The 21,502-nt window shown below is 42.1% G+C and overlaps 1 protein-coding gene across 7 annotated transcripts in view; it reads left to right on the top strand.

Annotated features, from left to right (window-relative positions):
• The window catches only part of FAT3 (FAT atypical cadherin 3), a 427,681-nt gene that overhangs the window by 86,725 nt on the left and 319,454 nt on the right, over positions 1-21,502 (top strand). For all 7 annotated transcript variants that reach the window (XM_069808410.1, XM_069808407.1, XM_069808409.1 and 4 more), the window contains exon 2: positions 2,422-5,733. In XM_069808410.1, the coding sequence (XP_069664511.1) occupies positions 2,439-5,733 (3,295 nt within the window). In that variant the 5' untranslated portion in view covers positions 2,422-2,438. The remainder of the gene's footprint in view (positions 1-2,421; positions 5,734-21,502) is intronic.

The raw sequence follows: 21,502 nt of genomic DNA, 5'->3' as shown, positions 1-21,502 counted from the left end.
TTCCTAGCTGAAGTAGAAGTATTCCATCCTGGGTCTCCTAGGGATCAACCTGAGCATGGGGAGAAGCACAGGAAAACCCGTTCCCTCGCGTACACAAAGCATATTGCATAATTGTGCATATTTGATGTATAAACTGTATGGGATAAGATGTTAATCATAGGACTCACACGATACGTGCATAGCAATTGAGTGGGCACATTCAGAAAAGGAACTGTCACATGTAGTTCTGTGGGGATTTGTCTGTTACTGGGGAATGCAGGTCCAGGAGGTGGTACAGTCTTACATTTTTATTTTCTTTTTAAAGAGTTTCCTTTTTTTTGTTGGTAGAATAGAAAAGAAAATAAGAAGGAAACAAAGCGGGGAGAGAACTGCATGGGAAAATAAGTGTATTGAAAGATGAGTGCCTTGACAAACGCTTGGGAGAATTGATCAAATTGATTAATGTGTTAAGCAATGGGATATAGACTGTGGGATCAGGAAGTTAAGTGTTGTGTGAACATTATAACACCAGTGCGATAAATTGATTGTCGTTAGTACTTAAAACTGCAATAGTCATTCAGTTATATTGGAAGTGATAACTAACATGAATTCATATTCCAAAACTTGCGTGCAATTTATAAGTCTCCTAGGGGATGTTGAAATCATGTTGGAAATTTAAATTAACCCCTGTCATTATCGACTTTTCCTATCCTTTTCCACTCTGTATTCTAGCTTGGAGAAAACTACGTTTTCAAGCAGCTTTTAAATGACAATGAGAACAATGTATGTGTGCAGTGGGTCTTTCAATAATTGCCTTTTAGAATTGATTTTTATGATTTTCACAAGTAGGAGCGAATGTACTCTGTAACAAAGAAGCTTATTCACACTACCTCACTGTAAGCAGCTGCCTGGTTTCCTTGGGCTCCTTTCCTCTCCTTTCAGGGGGAAGCAATAAGCAGGACCTGGCTCCCAGCTTCTGCAGCACCCTCCAGTAACCTTCAGCCAATGTCTTTGCTTGCCCTGTCTCCGTTTAACCTCCCAGTTTAGATCCCTGAAGCGAGGTACTGGAGCTATTCCACAACAGGACTGTAAGGAGGAACTCCAAATCTTCCCCAAATGGCTGCTTATTAATTGCATTTGAATACGTACATTTATGATGAGCCTTTTGAAATCAATGGAAAGGCTGTCACTGCTTTGAGGTGGCTGGAGTGGGACAGGCTGGATTGAGATAGGCTCACAGCAATGGAATCGTATGCCTTATGTGTAGCCAAATTCTGCTTGGGGTTACGAAAGTGAAATGTGATGTAAGCTGGAATTCACTCCACCTGAGTAAGGATGCATTTATGCTCTTGCTAGTCAGGGTGACCTGCTGGCAGCAGGGCAGGCAGTAGATTGGAGGGCGTCTTCACCTTTCTTAGGTTGGGATGGCAGTAATACCCAGCAAATGGAGGATTTATTGGACATACAGAAAAAAATTATCATCTGTGGCCTCATTTAGGAAATGTTACCCAGTGTATTTGGTGGAAAGTGGTGACTGTAATTACAGACGCATTGTGGAACATATGCAAGGGTAGAGTTAAGTCCTACGAGCTCTCTCAGCTGTGCTGTTTCCTAACCTGAGTCTTCACCTGAGAGCTTTATTGAGCAGTTTTATTTTCTTCATTGTATTTTGCCTGTCCTCAGTATCTGGGTATGCATATGCATATATGTATGCAATTGCATTTAATTAGCCATAATTCTTCCTTAATTTTGATTTTTCTGAAGGTATCTGTAGTTAAAGTAATGGCTGTGTAGTGACTTTTATGTACTGGTTGTTCTTGGTGGCTCAAATTTCATCAACCATGTGATCTTCCTTAACTGTCCATAAAAAAACCCGGTAACATTTGACTATCACAGTGCTATATACATAATGAAAATCCTGTCTCCTTTCCAAACACTGGGACTAAAAATGAGTTTTCCAATATGCTCTGAAAACAAACAAGTTTAGGCTTAGTTGGAGCTACTGACAAATAAAAACAACAAATTCTGTATGTGGTTCATCCTTTTATGTAAACTTATTCAAATGTGTGTGTCTGATTTTAATTTATTTCACTGTGATTGTTATTCTGGACTACGTGCAGGTGTGTATAGATCTGGTAGGGCCTCAGGGTTTTTTATGTTAAAAAAGTGTATATGCACACATATATATAGTTATGTATATGTGCATGTATTGGTGCACACATACATATTATACACTCACACACATGTAAAAATATAATTCAAAACTAGTGTGCTTGTGTGTGTATAGTGTTCTCCCTTTCTGTTTTGTTAAATATATAGTGACTAGTTAGTATATATATTTTATTTTTAATTAAAAATTTAATAAGTAATTTTGACATGAAACTTCACAGTACAGTTTTTATCTCTTGATCAACTATTTCCTGTTTTCTCTCTCTGTCACAGGGTGAAAGAATGATGTGATGGAGGTGAATATGGGCCACTGGTCAGGCTCACGGCTACCTCTGTCATGCCTTGCCCTTCTGATTGTCAAGCTCCTGGCCTCCATTTGCCAGGTAGCTCATGGGACCACCCCGCTTGGCTTTCACTTTACACATTCCACTTACAATGCTACGGTGTACGAGAATTCTGCAGCCAGGACCTATGTCAACAGTCAAACAAGGATGGGCATTACCTTGGCTGACCTTTCATGGGATATCAAGTACCGGATAGTGTCTGGTGATGACGAGGGCTTTTTTAAAGCAGAGGAGGTCATTATTGCTGACTTTTGCTTCCTAAGAATAAGGACTAAAGGGGGGAATTCTGCTATATTGAACAGAGAAATCCAGGACAACTATTTATTGATGGTGAAAGGATCTGTCAGAGGAGAGGACTTGGAAGCATGGACAAAAGTGAACATCCAGGTTTTGGATATGAATGACTTAAGACCTTTGTTTTCACCAACCACGTACTCTGTCACGATAGCGGAAAGCACTCCTTTAAGGACTAGCATTGCACAAGTGACCGCAACAGATGCGGATATTGGGTCCAATGGTGAATTTTATTATTACTTCAAAAACAAAGTTGATCTCTTCTCAGTTCATCCTACAAGTGGTGTTATCTCCTTAAGTGGCCGCTTAAACTATGATGAAAAAAACAGATACGATCTTGAGATTTTGGCTGTGGACCGTGGGATGAAGCTTTACGGAAACAATGGCGTAAGCAGCACTGCCAAGCTTTATGTTCACATTGAACGTATAAATGAACATGCCCCGACGATAAATGTAGTAACCCATATTCCCTTCCCATCAGACAAGGAGCCTATCTATGCAGTTGTTAACATTGACGACCTGGATGAAGGAGCCAATGGAGAAATAGAATCTGTTTCTATTGTGGCTGGAGATCCACTAGAACAGTTCTTTCTGACTAAAGAAGGTAAATGGATGAATGAGTACAAAATCAAAGAAAGAAAGCCTATTGATTGGGACACCTTCCCATATGGTTATAATCTTACCCTCCAAGCGAAGGACAAAGGATCTCCTCAGAAATTTTCTGCGGTCAAACTGGTCCACATTGCTAGTCCCAAGAAAGAAAGTATCCCCATGAAGTTCGAAAAGGAAGCATATGATTTTTTGATCAGTGAATTTTCACCTCCTGGTGTGGTGGTTGCAGCAGTTAAGCTGATGCCTGAGCCACAGGGTGTGGAATATAGAATATCTCCAAGTGAGGAAGCTGAGTATTTTAAGATCAATCCTAACACAGGGCTTATTACTACTGCTCGTCCTTTGAAAATCGTTGAGAAGGACGTCTATGAATTAGAAGTATATACGAACAAAGGTGGTGATTTAAAAGCACACGTTACTGTCAGGTTAGAAGATGCCAACGATCACACTCCGGAGTTCCAGCAGCCCTCCTACAGCTCGTTCGTCAACGAAAGCGTCCCTGTGGGGTCTAGTGTTTTGGCAGTTTCAGCAGTTGATAAAGATAGGGGGGAAAATGGATACATAACATACAGCATTGCCAGTCTGAACTCGTTACCATTTACAATAAACCAGTTTACAGGTGTCATCAGCACATCTGAAGAACTGGATTTTGAGTCCTCACCAGAAAGCTACAGGTTCATTGTGAGAGCCTCCGACTGGGGTTCTCCCTACCGCCATGAAAGCGAGGTGAATGTCACCATATACATAGGCAATGTCAATGATAACAAACCCCTCTTTGAAAAAGTGGCATGTCAGGGAGTGATTTCTTCTGATTTTCCCGTTGGTGGTCACATCACTGCTGTTTCTGCAATAGACATAGATGAGTTAGAGCTTGTGAAGTACAAAATAATCTCTGGAAATGAACTTGGCATTTTTTATTTAAATCCTGACTCTGGTGTCCTGCAACTTAAAAAATCTCTAATTAATTCTGGCATAAAGAACAGCAATTTTGGCCTTAAGATAACGGCAACTGATGGAGAGAACTTTGCTGATGCTATGTTTGTTAATATTTCGGTAGTTCATGGGAAAGTGTCTTCAAAGACCTTTAGCTGTAGAGAAACTAGAGTCGCTCAAAAGCTAGCAGAAAAATTACTCAAAAAGGCAAAAGCAAATGTGAAACTGAATTTGGAAGATGGTTTTCTCGATTTTTATTCAGTGAACAGGCAGGCACCGCATTTTGACAAATCCTTCCCTACTGATGTAAAGGTTTCGGAGGATCTGCCAGTTGGTGCCACCATCCTGAGGATAAAAGCCTATGATGCAGACTCAGGCTTTAATGGAAGAGTACTTTATACAATTTCTGATGGTAATGTAGATAGTTGTTTCAACATTGACGTGGAGACGGGGGTGCTTAATGTTCTTATGCCCTTGGACCGTGAAAAAGCAGAGCTCTATCTCCTTAATATTACCATTTATGATTTAGGTAATCCACAGAAATCTGCTTGGAGACTGTTGACTGTTACTGTGGAGGACGCAAATGATAACAAGCCTGTTTTTTTACAGGACAGTTACTCAGTTAATATTTTAGAAAGTACAAGTCTTGGTACAGAGATTATTCAGGTAGAAGCCAGAGATAAAGACCTAGGACCTAATGGTGAAGTGACTTACTCAGTACTGACAGACACCCAGCAATTTGCTATCAACAGTTCCACAGGAATGGTGTATGTGGCCGATCAACTAGACCGGGAATCAAAAGCAAACTACACTCTGAAGATCGAGGCTAGGGACAAAGCAGAGAGTGGCCATCAGCAATTTTCCGTTGTGCCTCTGAAGGTTTTTTTGGATGATGTCAATGATTGCTCTCCAGCATTTATACCATCCAGCTACAATGTGAAGGTCCTTGAGGACCTGCCAGTTGGCACTGTCATAGCTTGGTTGGAAACTCACGATCCAGATCTCGGCTTGGGAGGCCAAGTCCGTTACTCGCTGGTGAACGATTACAATGGGCGGTTTGAGATAGACAAAGCGAGCGGTGCCATCCGCTTGAACAAAGAGCTCGATTACGAGAAGCAGCAGTTTTACAACCTGACTGTGCGCGCAAAGGACAAGGGGCGCCCGGTTTCCCTCTCTTCGGTTTCTTTTGTGGAAGTTGAAGTGGTGGATGTTAACGAAAATCTCTATACCCCCTATTTTCCTGACTTTGCTGTCATTGGATCTGTAAAGGAAAACTCCCGCATTGGTACAAGTGTTTTGCAAGTTGTTGCTCGAGACGAGGACTCTGGAAGGGATGGAGAGATCCAGTATTCCATTAGGGATGGCAGTGGCCTGGGGAGATTCAGCATAGATGAAGAAACCGGTGAGTTTTGTTTCTAATTTCCTTTTCCCTTCATAGAGGCTTTTGCAAAAGCAAAGCTTAGGTATAATTAATTTCTACCCTTAACAAGAAGTTCAGTTCTTCTTAACAGGCAAGATAAAATTATAAATAAGGATTTTCCAGGCACAGCAATGACATGATTTAATTACCTGGTTACATTCATCACTCTGTGAGTGTGAAATAATACACATTCCTTTTCAGCAGCTATGTGATGACTCCATTTAGAAAGCAGTGATAGTTATGGAATGACTCACTTCCAGTCATGTATTATCTGTTGATTGTTGTAAATTACTCAGGTCACCTACACAGAGTCACAACACTCATGACCTTGAATGCAGTGTTAAACCCAATGAAAGGAAATAAGGAGCATGAAACAAGAATTATTTAATCCTAAAACCTGTTTGTGGTCTTGTTCTTACTGTTGTTGGGTGTCATTTTTCACAGGAGTTAGCAGTCTGGAATGATACGCCGTTCTGTATAATACGCTTACTTGTAGCACACTGTTCCTCAGTGTTGGCATGTTTGTGTAAAGGTAGAAATGCGGGGGAAGATACTTAACTGTAAACCAGCTGTGCTAGCTTTCCTTTGGTGGCAGTACTATTATGAACATTGATGTTAGAAGACAGTATTAACAGAGTGAAGATTTTCAAGATGTTGAACTTCACTAGCACGTCACCCTATTGGAAAATGTGGAAAATACTAAGTATAAAAGCCTATCTAGTAAAACACTTAACAAACTGGCTGTTTAAATATCTGATAGCTGTTGGGAGTAATGGTGCAGCTGTGGTACTAGAAGTAGTGAAGAAATTAGAAAATATTAGTCAACAGTTTCAGAAATTATATTAAATATGTTAGGTCTGTGGGTTTACTGTGGTTTAAGCAGACTTTATATGTCTTTTTCTAAAGCTTTTAATTGAGAATTGGTATTAAAACATAAGATTACAATGTATGTTTTGGCAAATTCAAACTGTTTAATCAAATGTCAACTTTCTAAACTGAACGTTATGAAAAACAGACATTACAAATGCTGTGGATCGCGTCTGAGCATAAGCAGTGAAAAATATTTTTATTCTATTTGTGCTATAGTCTCTGCTGCAGCTGTGCACTGATGATACAGTCAAAACCTTGTGTCCAGAAACATCAAACTTGAGTGTCAGAAGTCAAGAGGGCACCTACTCTAATTTCCAGAAACGTTAAGAACTCACGTATCCTACAGTGCTAATTGCAGTTGAAGGCATTCAGCTGACATTATGGAGGCGGTTGAATGTGAATTTCAATTTTAAGTTCCTGCATTTCAAAATTTTGGCCTACCTCTTTATTGAGTAGCATCAACTTCAGCTAAACAGGTTCTTTATAAAGCAATGGGAGATTGGTCCAAATGCTGCAGTATTGCTCTGGAAATCTCAGGATTCAACTTTTATTGAACTGAAAGGAATTGGTAGGGACACTAAGTTAGTGCATGTCACTCAATAAATTAAACAGGTTTTTTACCCTGTGCCTAGACTAGGAGGGGCAATAGCCTATAATAAATTGGGGCCCCATTCAGTAAAGCACAAATCATGTTTTCACATGTATTTTGTCATGTACTCAATATTCCACATTAAACATACTTAGTTTCTTTCCAGAATTGAAATCTAGTTGGGGGGGGGGGGGGACGACCCACAACCCCCCAAACTTTAAAAGTTGCAAATATTTGTCTGCCTTTCACACTTTCACAAGTATTTTCATGAAAATGCACCAAGCTGTGCTCTTTCTCTAAACTGTTCCAGAAAACACCTGATAATCCAGCAGATCAAAAGACTTCTGGATTCTTCTTCTTTCTGTTTTCCCCACTGTTCAATACAATTTAAGTCTTCTCGAAACCAACTTGGAGAACACTTGGGTGCATAGCTGCAGCCAGGGTGATGTGGAGAGCAAGGGTTCAAGAGTTACTCTGAGTTGTGCTGTTGTAACCCGAGTGCAGAATTTGACCTGCTATGTCAAATAGGACACAACATTAATACTCTGCTATTGAACTGGTGGCAACTTAAATGCTGCTGAATGATGAATCAGCTTTCTAGCTGTAGAAAAGAGCTCAAGTCACATATTGAATTAATTTACAAAGAGATAGCTGTTTATTTACTTTCAGTGCAGTTAATTTGTCACTTTTAAACTGACCGACTCTATTGGCTTATGCACCGTCTCTCCTGAAATTTGTGAAGGTAAGCAGGAGCGTGAAGTACAACAAATCAATATTTTTGGCTGCTGCCTTAATGAAAAGAAGACTGCAGTATCCATTATAATCATTAGGATATAAACTGGGCCAAATTCATCCTGGTATGTGAGCAGGCTGGACTCCAAGCAAGTTTGTGCTTTCAGCAAAATTCTTCTCTAGTGCATTATTTTTATTCTTCTGCAATATTCCATCTCAATGGTGTCACCCCATGTGCTGAGGGAGATGTGCCTGTGTTCCCCGAGGCACATCGATACCGAGGAGGGGAATGAGGAGGAGCTGGCCTGCATGGCGGATCCGCACCGCACCACGCTCCCGCACGCTTGTTGGCACGGTGGCTTTGTTCCCGTTCCCCTATAGATGTATACAGGTGCATATAGGTGCATCTAACTCCACTGAGCTTGACCTGGCTTTTGGTGTGGGTTCCACAACAGGCTGTTCTCCATTCAGGTCTGAACAGTGGTTTGTGGTCCGCGAGCTTGGGTGTCTCCTCCACACTGGCCAATATGGATCTCTCTGCGTAGGGTAGATGTGCAAACCTTGGTGCTACTGCAGTTTGATAAGAGATGTGCCATGCGGGTGAGCCTGGGATTTCCTTCCCATAGTGCTGCTCTTTGCCTTGTATAGCAGAGGATCGGTTTTGAGGGTTATTGTTGTTGTGTTACAGCGTTCACTGCTAAATACTCTAGTTCATATGTGGTAGTAACCAGAAGCATAGCGAGTGTTTGCCAGCTAGAAGTATTTGATGAAGTGAAATTTTACATGTATTTGGTCCCACAGCCTTGTGAATCACTTACAAATCTGTCTCAGTGGATTTACTTTCCTTTTCCAGGAGGCAGAGCTGGTACAAATTTGTAAATCAATAAAAACTCCTGAAGTGGAAGGCAGCAGTTCCTGACCTCTTCCAACTCCATCCCTGGTTTCCCACTAGTAACTTAGCCAGCAGACTATATTTCTCATGGGTTTACAACTCAGCTCATGATTCATAGCTAAAAAAAGGTTTAAGACTTTTCTAGACATTAAAAAAAAAAACAACTTTTTTTTTAAATAGAGAACTCTTACTTGTTGATTCTCTGCCTCAATGGAGATTGAGTTTGTCACCAGCCTAGGTGTACGGTTGAAACTCATTGATTTTCTGTCTTCCTTGACCTATTTATTGACTGTTGGTATAAATGTCACAAGCTTGCAATTTAAGATCCCTGCACTGAGGGACATGTAATGTGATCCTGCCATTTATGGAGTCTCTTTTTCCTTCTGTCTCCTGTTCAGAACTGCTTCTTTTTTTTTGCATCTCTCTCATTCTCTTGGACTCGAGAGATGTAATCTATATGATGAATTATGGTCATCTACAGTCAGAACTAGTCACTCCAGTCTTTCCTCATAGTCAACAGAGAGAAATGGGCAATTGAGAAACATGACTCCTTTTACCCTAAAGTAAAAATATGAAGTAAGTTGGATGAATCATGCTCTAAAAATGTGCGAAGGTCCTTGTATGACTAGCTCAGAGGTAGAGGTCTACATTAAACACCTTGCCTTGGTCAGAGGTAATCCATCCCTGTTAACTGTAAACCAACTGTAAACAAGAATACATGCTGTCAGGTTTACATGCTAAGTAGTTTGTGATGACTCCTCTCTACCAGATTCATGTTTTTAGCCTAATTTCAGGGAATTGTCTCTCAATATGGAACCCACACATAAATGCACTTCTAGAAATAAAAAGTGGAAAGGTTTTTAAGAGTATAGGGGATGAGATTTATGCAACTAATATTTTACGATTTTTCATTTTCTGAGAACACAGTGCTAGACAGAGCATCCCACCCTCTTTTCTATCTGTAGAAAGTCATCAAGATCTGATGCTTTGATCTTATTTGTGGAAGTGAGTGGTAACTTTCCCCTTATGCAGCTCAGGAGCCACGGAGAAGCTCGAGCCATTTCGTCATCTCTAGTACTGCTCCCTGCCTGGTGTGTTCCTCCACACTTCTCACCAGTCTGCTAATTGCAGTTCCTTAGAAGAGAACTGTGTAAAAAACCCCTCTATGTTTCCAGTTTGTTGTAACACAAAATGAGCAGAGATCTGTTAAAGATTTTTGTGGGATGGCAGTGTGCTCTGAGTTTTCATCACAGTGATAGGTCTACTCTTCTGGAAATGGTCTCTGTCAGAGGTCCTCTACTGCCTTCTTAAAAACCTGGATTTTCACAGCTCTGGTATGTACACCCTCATAGTGCTGATACCACAGCAAGTGGTGTATTTTTGCTGTCTCAGGAGCTGGTGGTGAGTCCAACAAATGCATATGGGTTTATGGTACCACCTACCTTGGGTGACAGAATACCATCTAACTGTACCTCTTTTCTGGCTGCAGTGGGGACTTGGACAACTAGCAAGACTTCCTGACTTCTCGAAAGGTTGAGTTAGATGAGATCACTCCTAGCCTAAACGCTGACGTCTTCCTTCTCATTTTTTAATGATTTGTGGTTCAGCTAAACAGCATTTTTGACTCAAGCTCTGCTTTTTAGTCTGGCATGTGTTTCTACTCCGTGCACAGTTGATGTAACAGCCTGGCACTCGAAGAGTTTCTATATTTACCCGTACGCTACCCGTGGATGTACTAGTAATAGCAAATGAACAAAATGAGTTCTAAAGGCGCAGAGAGACTAGACACACTCAGCATCTCCTGCTGCAGAGAATTCCGTAGGCTTGATCAGAGTTGGTGTGGCAGTGCCCTGGGATGCAAGGAATGACTAACTCCACTGCATGGGTGGGAAAACTGAAGCCATAAGTGTTTTGCTGCTTCTCAGGAAAGGACTGAAACATCTTCTTAAGTCCCATTGAAATTGAACACAGGGATAAAATAGTGGTATTAACGAAATGCTTAGGGGATCTTTAATGTTCTTGCAAAGCCCATAAGCATGGACTTAAGCAACACTTTCAAAACTTACTAACCTCATTTCCTAAGGTTACTCAGGAGTCTGAGTCCCCTGATTTTCATTGGGACTTTAAATTTAGGCATTAGCTGGCACTAATTTTTTCCATCGCTGTAGAGGCCCTCTGATAAGAACACAAGCTGGAGATGACCCTGTTAAGTGGTTATCTTTAGGTACTTTCAGCCCTGAAATTCAAATGAATTAGCCAAGCCTGTCTTTCACAGCACTGAAATCTTGAAGATACTATTAAATGGAGGTGGAGTTCAAATTATTACAGACTCCATGGATTTATTTATGGTGCTAAGGATAGCAGTCTGATCTTCTATTTTGATATCTTTTAAGGTACCTCAAGAGTGATAGAAATTCCTGACAAACTGTGGCTAGAGTCTAAAAAGAAGCCAGTCGGTGTTGGAAAACCCTAATCATGGCTTCAAATGACTAATAATGGAAACTAGAAACACCAGATGATATAGTTTACAATAAACCAGACCTGCCTGCACTGTAATATCTATTTGGCAGAAGGGAATAAATTTATTGCTTCAGACTCCTTGCATCTTGTTGCCGTCTTCTAAAATAGTTTTCGGTTATTGTGTATGCAAGTCGAAGGATACTTTCATTTATTACAGTTTGAGTGGTCTGATAAATATTTATGTTGGACCATTACTAGCACTTCCTTGAAACAAAATCAAGTAAAAATGAAAATGTTTTGTGATACGTGATTTTTTTTTTTTTTCCCCCTCGCTTGTTTAATTTTATGAAAGCATGTAGGAACTAGTGGGTAAATCTAGGCAGACTCACTGGTAGAATTGAATTCATTGTAGAGTTTTGAGGCATTCGTATTACAGATGTTCTTCGTTTTCCTGGTGAGTGTAGACAAATTTCATTGCCCAGAGCCACTTAATTATCCCAGGCTTCTGAAACCAGTTTTCAAAGTAACTTAAGGCCGTACAACAAGAAAAGTGTCAGTGAGCGTTGCTGGGAAAGAGCAGGAATGGGGGATGCTCGTGGGGGAGGCACCTGCAGCAGCCAGTCGGGACTGGAGATCGTCGGTCCTCAGCCCGGCCATGCTGGCTCTCCTGAGCAGCCTCTCTGGGAAGGAGCGTGCCAGACGGATCACAGAGCGTGGTCCTGGCCAAAATCTGGTCTGTCATCCTGTATCTGTGTGAGGCATGAATAAAGCATTCCTGGGAGCAGCTATTTCTGAGTCTATGGTACTGCATTATTGTTGTTCTGTGAATTATCTCTGGCAGCTTTTAATAGTGCAAGCTTTCCTTCATTTATGATTTCCAATTTTAGGAAAGTAATTGTTAACATTTTTCTTTTTCTTTAAAATTAGTTGTGGTGGAAAACCAAGGTTTTTGGATAAATTCTCTGTCTGTGTGTTTATAATTTCCCTCTCATTTGTAGCTGTAAATTAGTAAAGGAACAAGGCTTGTCTTGGTTTCACTGGAGTGAATTTGTTTAACTTTTAATTTAGTAATATGAACCCTAAAACAACGCATCAGTTTACAAAAATATTTACTTTAAAGGGCCCTTAGTATCATTCCGACATAGTTTCAAATTTTCCTAAGTGAGGCCAGTCGTGCAGAATTGTTCCATTCAAGCTGTTCAGCTCTCTTGGCTTTATACCCCATAAAACAGCTCACGATGTACTATTTTTATAGCTAGCTGTAATTTGCATGTTTTCCCTTCTTTGGAAAATGTTTAGAGAATCTCCTTTATTATTCAGGGTGCTTCTGATGATAGGACATTTCGTCTCAATCTCCAAGTAATTTATTTACTAATAAAGAAATGTGCAGTTTGTATTCCCTCCTGTCACCTTTATCACCCTTGAGATTTGTTTCCAAGAGTATTTTGTATTATTGTGTCTTCTGTTATTCTCTCCCTTAGTGTGTAAGCCCAGAAGTGACTCTGACATTATCCTGTGCATCATTGTCCATTAAATTATACCCAGGTGCTCCTGCAGAAAGCTTATGCCCAAAGTGCCGGCGATGGCACCATGCCACAAGGTAATCGGTTAGATGATACTAGAGGAAAATTGACTTCTAGTGTCTGGTGTTCAGTCTGAGCATCTGAGCACCAGCTTTATCCTGGCATCACTTCAGACCATGATCTGCCTTCCCATGTGATCCATGCGTGATAATTCAGAGGAAACTGGAGAAGAATCTATTTCAGCTCTTCCAAGGCACCAGTGGAAACCTAGGGGCATTGAGAAGTGATGTTGTTAATGCAAAATGGCAAGCTTGTGAGCATGTGGAGGTCAACAGGAGCAGTCCTGTCCTCCTGGGATGTACAGAGGAGGATGTTTCATCAGTGTCTAAGGTTATGTGGAGCCACGTCGGTGTACTGCCTAATCCTTTCCTGAAACAAGTCCAGGAGAGCAGAATCACCAGTGGCCAATAAAATCGAGGACGCATCCTGCCATCTGACCCTTGCAGCAGGTTGTGTGGCTTTTCAGGGAGCAGTAGAACTGGACAGAGTTAATCAGGAATTTGTGGGACTGGTTTGGAGCAGAGACAGGAGGTAAAACTGGTCTGGTCAAAAATATATGTCCACGTATCTGTTCCCCTGCTTCATAGGCAGGCTCCAGGATTTACCTTGGAAGCTGGATTAAAGGGTACTTTTTACGAAGCTGTTTGCAATTCAAGGACTACAAGTAATGACGAATCAGGCACTTGCTTGGAAGGCTCTTCCAATCTTTCATTGCTCTCATTGCTAAAAAATTGTCTCATATTTTAAGGCTGTTTGGCTAATTTCAATGTTAAAAGTCTTGGAACATGTTATGTCTTTGCCAGCAAAATAAAAATAAAATAAAATAATCCTTCCACTGTCAGATCTCTTTCTATTCATACATACGTGTTTACCTGAAAATAGATGTTTGGAGATGAGCTTCTATAGCTCACGGAACAGATTCTTTTAATCCATAGTCTGCTGTTTAATGTAAACATCTTTATTACATTTTATACACTCATGGTGTCTTATTAGCATTGAAGTGTTGCCAGTAAGAAATAACTGAGAGAAAGCCAAACGGAGTGCATGCGGGGAGGGAGTTTTCTTCGCAGTTGGTTTGCATTAGGCATTTGCACTAATACATTTTTGTGTTTCTCAAAGTTAAGTTGTCCACTGGCATTGACCTGATCATTTGTTCTGGGGCTAGTGAAAAAGGGGTAGATCTGTTCAGTTGTGGTTAGGAGTTTGTCACCTCTTTCTCTTTTTCTGGGGATGTTTTGAGGACAGCTCTGCAGGCTCTGCGCCTCCAGTGTTTTGCAGGGTGTGGGGCAGGGACATGGGGTGGGAAGGTGCACAGTCTCTCGCCGGGCCCTGGGCTACCCTCCCTGCTGTTGTAATTGGACGACGTGGGGCTCAAGTTGGACATATAACACGGGGCAGCGTTCATCTCGTATGGCTTCACTCCCCTGGTTTAATGTCTCACGTAGGTTGGACGCGAACGTGGTGCTCAGCTACGGGGAGGTGAGTCCTACCCCAGGTGGTGAAAGGTGGTTGGGTGAGTCCTGCTGGTGGTACCTGCCCTCTGCTCGGGCAAGGGTTGCTGCAGTGTACCGTGGAAGTACGTGAAGATGTAGGACTGTGCTTGGTTTCCTCTGTGCTCTCTGCATCGAGGGAATGAGAAAGAAAATGGGGAGCATGGGTCTGCAGGGAGCTGTGGTACCCTCCAGCGCATCCCCCATTTAAATGATTGCGGACATCGGGACATGTGGAGCTTACCTGCCCCTCCACTTAGACGCATACGTTGATTATTTGCTCTTTTGATATTTGTACTATGTCCTGAAGATACTAACCAAACAATACCTTTGTAGCCAGCTATGTCTCAACTTTGCAGCTGTTCCCCACAGTCTGGTTACCACAAACCCACCTTGAGAGGGAGGCAGCCTGAAGCTGCTGCTTCTAGGAAATGCTTTTCAGTTGCTTTGATGATATTCTCATCTTGGAGTCGAGCAAAATGTGTTCACTGTACGTGTACAAGTGGCAGTTCTCCAAGGTGATGGACTGGAGAGGTGTGCAGCTCTGGGGCTAAGGAGATGCTGAGGTTTGGGTCTGGTTCCAGCTAGGTGGCTGCTTTTGCTAGTGAAAATCAGTTTTTAGTTATAAACCTGAGCTTGTGGCCACTAGCACTGATGAATAATCATCCTAGCAACTATAAGGAATGAAATTAAACTTTCCTGCTTTAATTTATGTCAGGACTAATTATGAAGAAGTGTTTACACTGCTCTGAGAGTAATCTGATTATATGTGGTTTCAGTAGCTCTCTGCTTCCACAGTATGATGGCTAGATCTGCCCGTCTTTCACAACTGAAGTCTTTGGTTTTTCCATTTTACTAAAATTTGCATAGCAAATTCATTTCTGATTTTAGATCACTGCAGCCCATAATGAATTATAAGCATAATTATTTGGGGATTTTTGCTCTTCATTTGAAAGTTTTACTGAGAACTCGTGCTCTGGAAATGTAACTTTACTCATAGGTCATTAAAAATAGTTTTGCTTCTCACCACTGGTTCAGTTTATAAGGTAAAGATTTTGCAAAAAGAAAAAAACAGACCCGAACTGTGAATCAGTTAAATTTTTAATAACTTTTTTTTTTCCCAAAAGCTTTATTTTTATGAGAGAATAACTATGGGATTTAATTAAATTTGCCAGAATACTTCACAGTCCCAGAACACCTTTCATCTAAAGTACACAAATTATTTTTCACATTTTAATGAAGGAAGCTCTTTGATGTACAACATTTATGTAGTTTCCCATTTTACTGAAAGGGTGTGAGAGGTGTAGATAAGTTAATAGTTTGATTCTTTTTCTTTGGGGGGGGGGGGAGGGAATGACAATGTAGAAATTCATTAAAAACAGCGGGAACTTGAGGTGTTCAGCCTCTCTGTGATAAAGCCGTACTTGCCCATAGCATACAGTGGTGGATGGGACAGTTTTTTCTCACTCCTGGTGTGTCTTTCCATGCAAGACCACCCTTCCTACGCTATACAGGATCTTGGAGCTGGTTTTAAAAGGGCTGGATTTTATTGTTTCTTCTTGAGATGGTCTTTAAGGATGAATTGGTTGGTGCTGCACTACTTCTATTGGCTATACTAGGTGGGGTTCATTATGTTGCCTTAATTATCATTAAGCAGTAACTCTTAGGTGATGGCAGACCGCAGTCCAAGCCATTGTCAGTGATTAATGCAGCTTCCTCTGGGATGATAACCTTGTATTTTGCTGTTGGGGGAGAGCACTGGATAGTGGCAGGCACCAGAAGCGTGACCCGATCCAGGGATGGCTGGAGTCCTGGGCTGCCCGCGGCAGCTCTCAGGGCTGCCGGCAGCTGGAGGGGGACCGGAGCGAAACCTCAGCAGGAATTTGGGGCTGATTCTTCTGGGTGGGCAGCGCTGGGTGCTCTAAACGGCTGCGGGTCCTTCCCAGGGATGGGGCAGCTTCCCTCACTTTAACCTTTCCCAGCACCGCTCTTCAGAGACATCCACCTCATCCTTCTCCTTAAGGAAATCCTGAATATAGCAGATTTTAGCCCATGTGAGCTACTTCCATTAGAAGCCTCACAAAGTTTTAACGTGTTATTTTTCTTCCCACAGTACCAGGGATGGGGAATTGTGTTCTGTGCCTTCAGTACCTATATGCAGAGCAAATTAATGGTGCTTCTTCATCTCCGTGACGAGCAGTTACACACCAACAGTTTGCGAGTGTGTGGCTCCTTTGCAACCCTTTGTGGCTCTGCTTTTAATGAGATGTCTTCCTTTTAGGAACATGTTGTTCAGTTTGGGCAGCAAGCTGCTTCTGAGGTGCAAAGCATCCTTCTGGAGAAAGGCAAAATAATCAAAAAGGAAGACTGTTCCTATGGTGACATTTTGAGAGGAGATGGGGACTATTTATGAAGAATGAAGAGCACTGGCATTTAGCTCTGCTGGCAAAAGGGTAAATGGCGAAATCTGTTTAATAAATGTGACCTAATGAATTTAGGACTGCTGACTCTAGAGTTTCCCCCTCTCTCAATTGATTGTCAAAACCCATTGCTGCTTCCCTTTAAAGATGGAAGGTAATATTTACATGCTATCTGAATTATTTGAACTATAAACATTGAATTTGTTGATGCTGGAAGTGGAAAAAAAAGCATTCCACTGATGGAGGTCATTGGCTGTAGCTGTTGCTGCAATGGAAAGTGCTGTACTCCTATATTCTTAGGAGCACAGAAGTGTTTGTCTTCCCGTAAACATACCAGGGTTTGAAACTTTGTATATGTTTTGGCTCTTTCATGGGGATTTCCTTTAATTGCTTAATCTTTTGTAAGGAACATTAATCTGTCATTGGCAAAGATAAAATCCAGCTAATTCTCAGAAAATCTGTTTCTCTCTGTCCCCACAAATTAAAACTTCTCTGATACCAGTTGGAAGCTCTGCCTAGACATTGAATGTGGTCAGAAATAGCCGTGTGGTCACAGGGAGGGTAACTGGGCTGCTTTACACTGTCAATCATAATCCGGTCCACTTTGACAAGAGGATTTGGACTCTCCTGAAAAGTCCGTGGAGGGGAGCCGTGATCCCCTTTCCCTGGTCACCTGGATCCAGGAGATACCGTCTTCCCCAGCAGGGTTCCTGAAGGGCTGATCTATACAGAAAAAAAACCCCAACAAACCAGCTTTTGCCATATTAACTTGAATTGCTAGTGAAGAATCCCATCTTTTCAGTAAAATAAGACTGTGATTCCCAGCTCCCTTTAAACCTGGCATATATGTGCTCTGACCACAACAGAGGCAGCCCATTCCTGGTCCTGACTGCTGTTTCCTACCACCTCCCTGCAGTGGCTCTGTTTTTTCACGTAGCCACTTGGTGAGCCAGTTCAAGAAAGCAATGAGAGAAGAACTCATCTTTTTTTTTTTTTTGAGAAAAGGAGTGAAGGGGTCAGTTCTCTGACTGGAGTTACAGGCCCTGCAAACAGTAGGCATTTTGGTGGAGGTAGAGAAAGGAGATCAGGTACAAAGCTAAGGGTTGGGTTGCCTTTTTAACGCTTGTGACCCTACGGTTTTGAGAGCATCCATGCATGGAGCTGCAGTGGTGTCACTCATGTCATTAAAATTCATACTGAGCCATATGTAGACATTTACAACTTGTCCATATAGGAAATTTGTAATTTCCTTTTTTGTAGAGGTTGCTTGATGGAGAGTTGGCCTGACAAACCAGAAGTGATTTAGCAGGATGGAGGAATGGCTTGGAAGCAACATGTGGCGAGAGCTACTGCTTTGTCCTGGCTTTGGTGTGGAAGAGGCAGCTGTGATGGAGTGAGCAGGATGTGTGCTAACACGGGGATTCGGTGTGTTAGCTGATTAGGATGCTACGTGGTGTTTATGGTGTGGGCCCCTGAGCCTTGAGCTGAAATCACAAGTCAGAGCAACTATCAGATGGATAAAGCTGCTTACTGCATGTTACGGAGAGAGATAAAATCCCTCTGGCAGTATGACTAACCTTTTCATGCCTCACTTTACCTGTCTGTACAGTAAGTCTAATGATCGTCACATAGTCAAAGGCATTTTTGTGCCAGTTGTGATGCTCGCATGATTAATGGCTTTAAAATGCTATGAGTGATTTTGATGGAAAGATGTATCAAAATGCATTGCAGCAGTTGTGTGTAATGCAGTCACTTGGTATTTGGAGTTGGAGAGTGTTAAAGGAGAAGTCCCTTCAGGAGTCACTTCTTTCCCAGTCTAATCTTCAAGGAGAACTGTAGCATCGCAGTGACCTATTTAAGCTAGTACATTTATTCCAAATAATTAACTGTAGAAATGTTACACTGACTGCACTGGACATACCCAACAGCCGTGTGCTCAGGTTGCCCAATCATTCCTTTCAGTCTTCCAGGAGTGAGTGACGCTCCAAAACCTAGCTTAGTGCAGTGCTGGGTGGAAACAAAATACAGAATAAATTTCAGGATCAAGTGAGACAAATCCTTACTGTTGCTCCTGCCATAACTGCCGTGTCTCTGTTTGGCCTGGCTGAGGGACTGGCCGTAGCTCCGTGCTGCAGGTAGTCCTATGATGCATCATTTTAAGGGGGTAAAAAATGCAGCTACAGTATGTTTTTAGCCAGTCTTGCCAGTTATGGAGCTGTTGGCTGGAGGTGGAAGGGGCTGTTGGACGTTCCCCTTGGTAAAACATTCCTTGTAAGAAATAAAGGGAGATCATGTTGGTGGACTCAGGAGTTTTTGGTGGAGTTGTGCTCCTGCCTCTCAGGTATTGTGGGAAAAAGCTGCTTGGGTGTTCCTGAGTCAGATAATAATTTCTGTGATACTGTAAGTAATTGATTGAGGGTATGAGCTTAGATGGGGCTCCGCTACTAACCAGAACCAGAGGTTTCGTGCCAGATTATCCCCTGGATAGCAGGAGGACCTCCAGCCCTGCGTGGCCAGCGGCATGCCTGGCTGCAGGACAGCAGACAGCACAGCCTGCCAGAAACGAGCAGCTTCTGCATCCATACCATGGTTTGATGCAGGGAACGTGAGCGTAGCAAGGTGGAAGGCTGTAGGCGAGGGCGAGGCGCGCTGGGAGCTCCGTCAATGCTTCTGTCTTCATTTACCTTAAGTAGTTTCAGCAGCTGCTAGCTAACCTGCCTGCTTAGAGTAATTTCCATATCAGTAAGGAGCCCTGCCATGGTGTCCTTGTTTTAAATCCAGTGTGAGGCTCACTAGAGAGGTGACAGGAATTTGAGCAACTAATTCCCATTTTTGGGCTTGGGGCCAGGCAGTTCGAGGCAGCACGCAGAAGCCGGGGAAGCAGATTAATGCTGCCTGCAGCACGTGATATTTTGGCTCAAAAATGTGCTGAAGGAATGCGTCTAGCATGGCTTCACTGCCTTGCCAAAACGTTTGCTGTGTTATGTGGCATAAAAGATGGTAGTAGTTCTTTTAGGGAAGGATGCTCTGCTGTCTCATATTCCTCCCGTTTTTCTACTCTGTTTCAATAACTGTATTGAATTCTACCCCGCAAGCAGAACTGCAGACTTATCCTTTCTTTCATGTGATGCTTGACCTTCTCTGGTTTTGTTGGATTTTGTTGGGTTTATTTTGCTGGGGTTTTTTTACTTCAATGTGTGGAAGTGTCTTCCTTCCCAGTACAATCTAAATTTCAAGCTATTCCCCATTGTATTGGGTCTGGCTGAGATGGAGTTAATACTCCCCATAGCAGCCCTCATAGCACTGTGCTCTGCATCAGTAGCTAGAAAGGTGTTGATAGCACACCAGTGTTTTGGCTACAGCTGAGCAGTGCTGGCACAGCATCAAGGCTGTCTCTCCAACATTTTTGCCCCCCCCCAATGGCAGGCTGGGGCAGGGCAAGATCTTGGGAGGGGACATAACCAGGACAGCTGACCTAAACCAACCAAACAGATATTCCATACCATATGACGTCAGCTCAGATATAAAAGCTAAGTAAAGGGAGACGGAAGGGGGGGCATTTTGTCTTCCGGAGCAACCACTACGCGTACTGAAGCCCTGCTTCCCGAGAAGCAGCTAGACATCGCCTGCTGATGGGAAGTAGAGAATAACATCATTTGTTTTTTTTCTTTGCTTTCGCGCGCGCAACCTTTGCTATCACTTTATTAAACTGTCCTTATCTTGACCCACGAGCCTTTTGTTATATTTTCTCCCCCCCGTCCAGCTGAGGAGGGGGAGTGATAGAGCGGCTTTGGTGGGCACCTGGCATCCAACCAGGGTCAACCCACTACACCCATCAAAACCCCTGTTGTCCCTGCAGTGCTTTAACTCTAGAACCAATTTTTTTTTTCAGTTTTCACTAATCTGATGCTAAAGCACAGGACTGGAAATCTTCCTAAAGATATTAGGAATCTGTTGCTTATCATGTTGGGAATAATCTCATGTACCAGTGTCACAGTCTGGCCTGACTGTAGGGTCAGGGCTTGGTAGTGCAGAAGAGGAATTTTTATTTAATGGAAGTGCCTAAGGACTAGGCAAACACAAAGATTAGTGATGCTACAGCCTTGGTTGAGTTGCTTGATGTCACTGAAGTTAATTTATTTATTGAATTATATGTTCTAAAGATGTGGAAGCCTTGGGATGGAAGATATTACAAAGATTTTAAAGAATTATTAAACTACAAAGCAATAAAATGCCTTTCCCTGTCCCTAATCATTCATATATTGTCCTTTTTTTTTGTGAAAATGGCTTTATGTTTCTAATCAGCCGGTAAGGAAGTAGGTCTCTAGGTAGTGATATTGCTAATGGTGATAAGCAAAGTCAACACGGGGAGGGAACATGCACTGAAGGTAATGTTCCCTGGTCCTTGTCACCAGCCTCTGTTTTCACTTTTTCATTTGTGGTGGCGATGAGTGATGTTAAGAGTGTCTCCTGGGCAACATACTGCCTGTGTGGTGTGATTTATGGACCGCTATTTTAGAGAAGCTGCAATATTCTTCTTCATTCTGAAGAAAGCTTTAAAAACATACAAAAGTTGGGAAAATATTATCTGTCTTCTAAAAACAAGATTCATGAACAGATGTATATATCTATTCTGTCGCCATACAGATGGGCAGAAAATGTTTAGTTGTCATGGCAGTGAAATGTACAGTATCACAGATGAAAAAGAAATATAA

The sequence above is a fragment of the Haliaeetus albicilla genome, chromosome 20, assembly GCF_947461875.1.
Source record: "Haliaeetus albicilla chromosome 20, bHalAlb1.1, whole genome shotgun sequence".
NCBI lineage: Eukaryota > Metazoa > Chordata > Aves > Accipitriformes > Accipitridae > Haliaeetus > Haliaeetus albicilla.
This window is presented reverse-complemented; position numbering and strand designations above follow the sequence as displayed.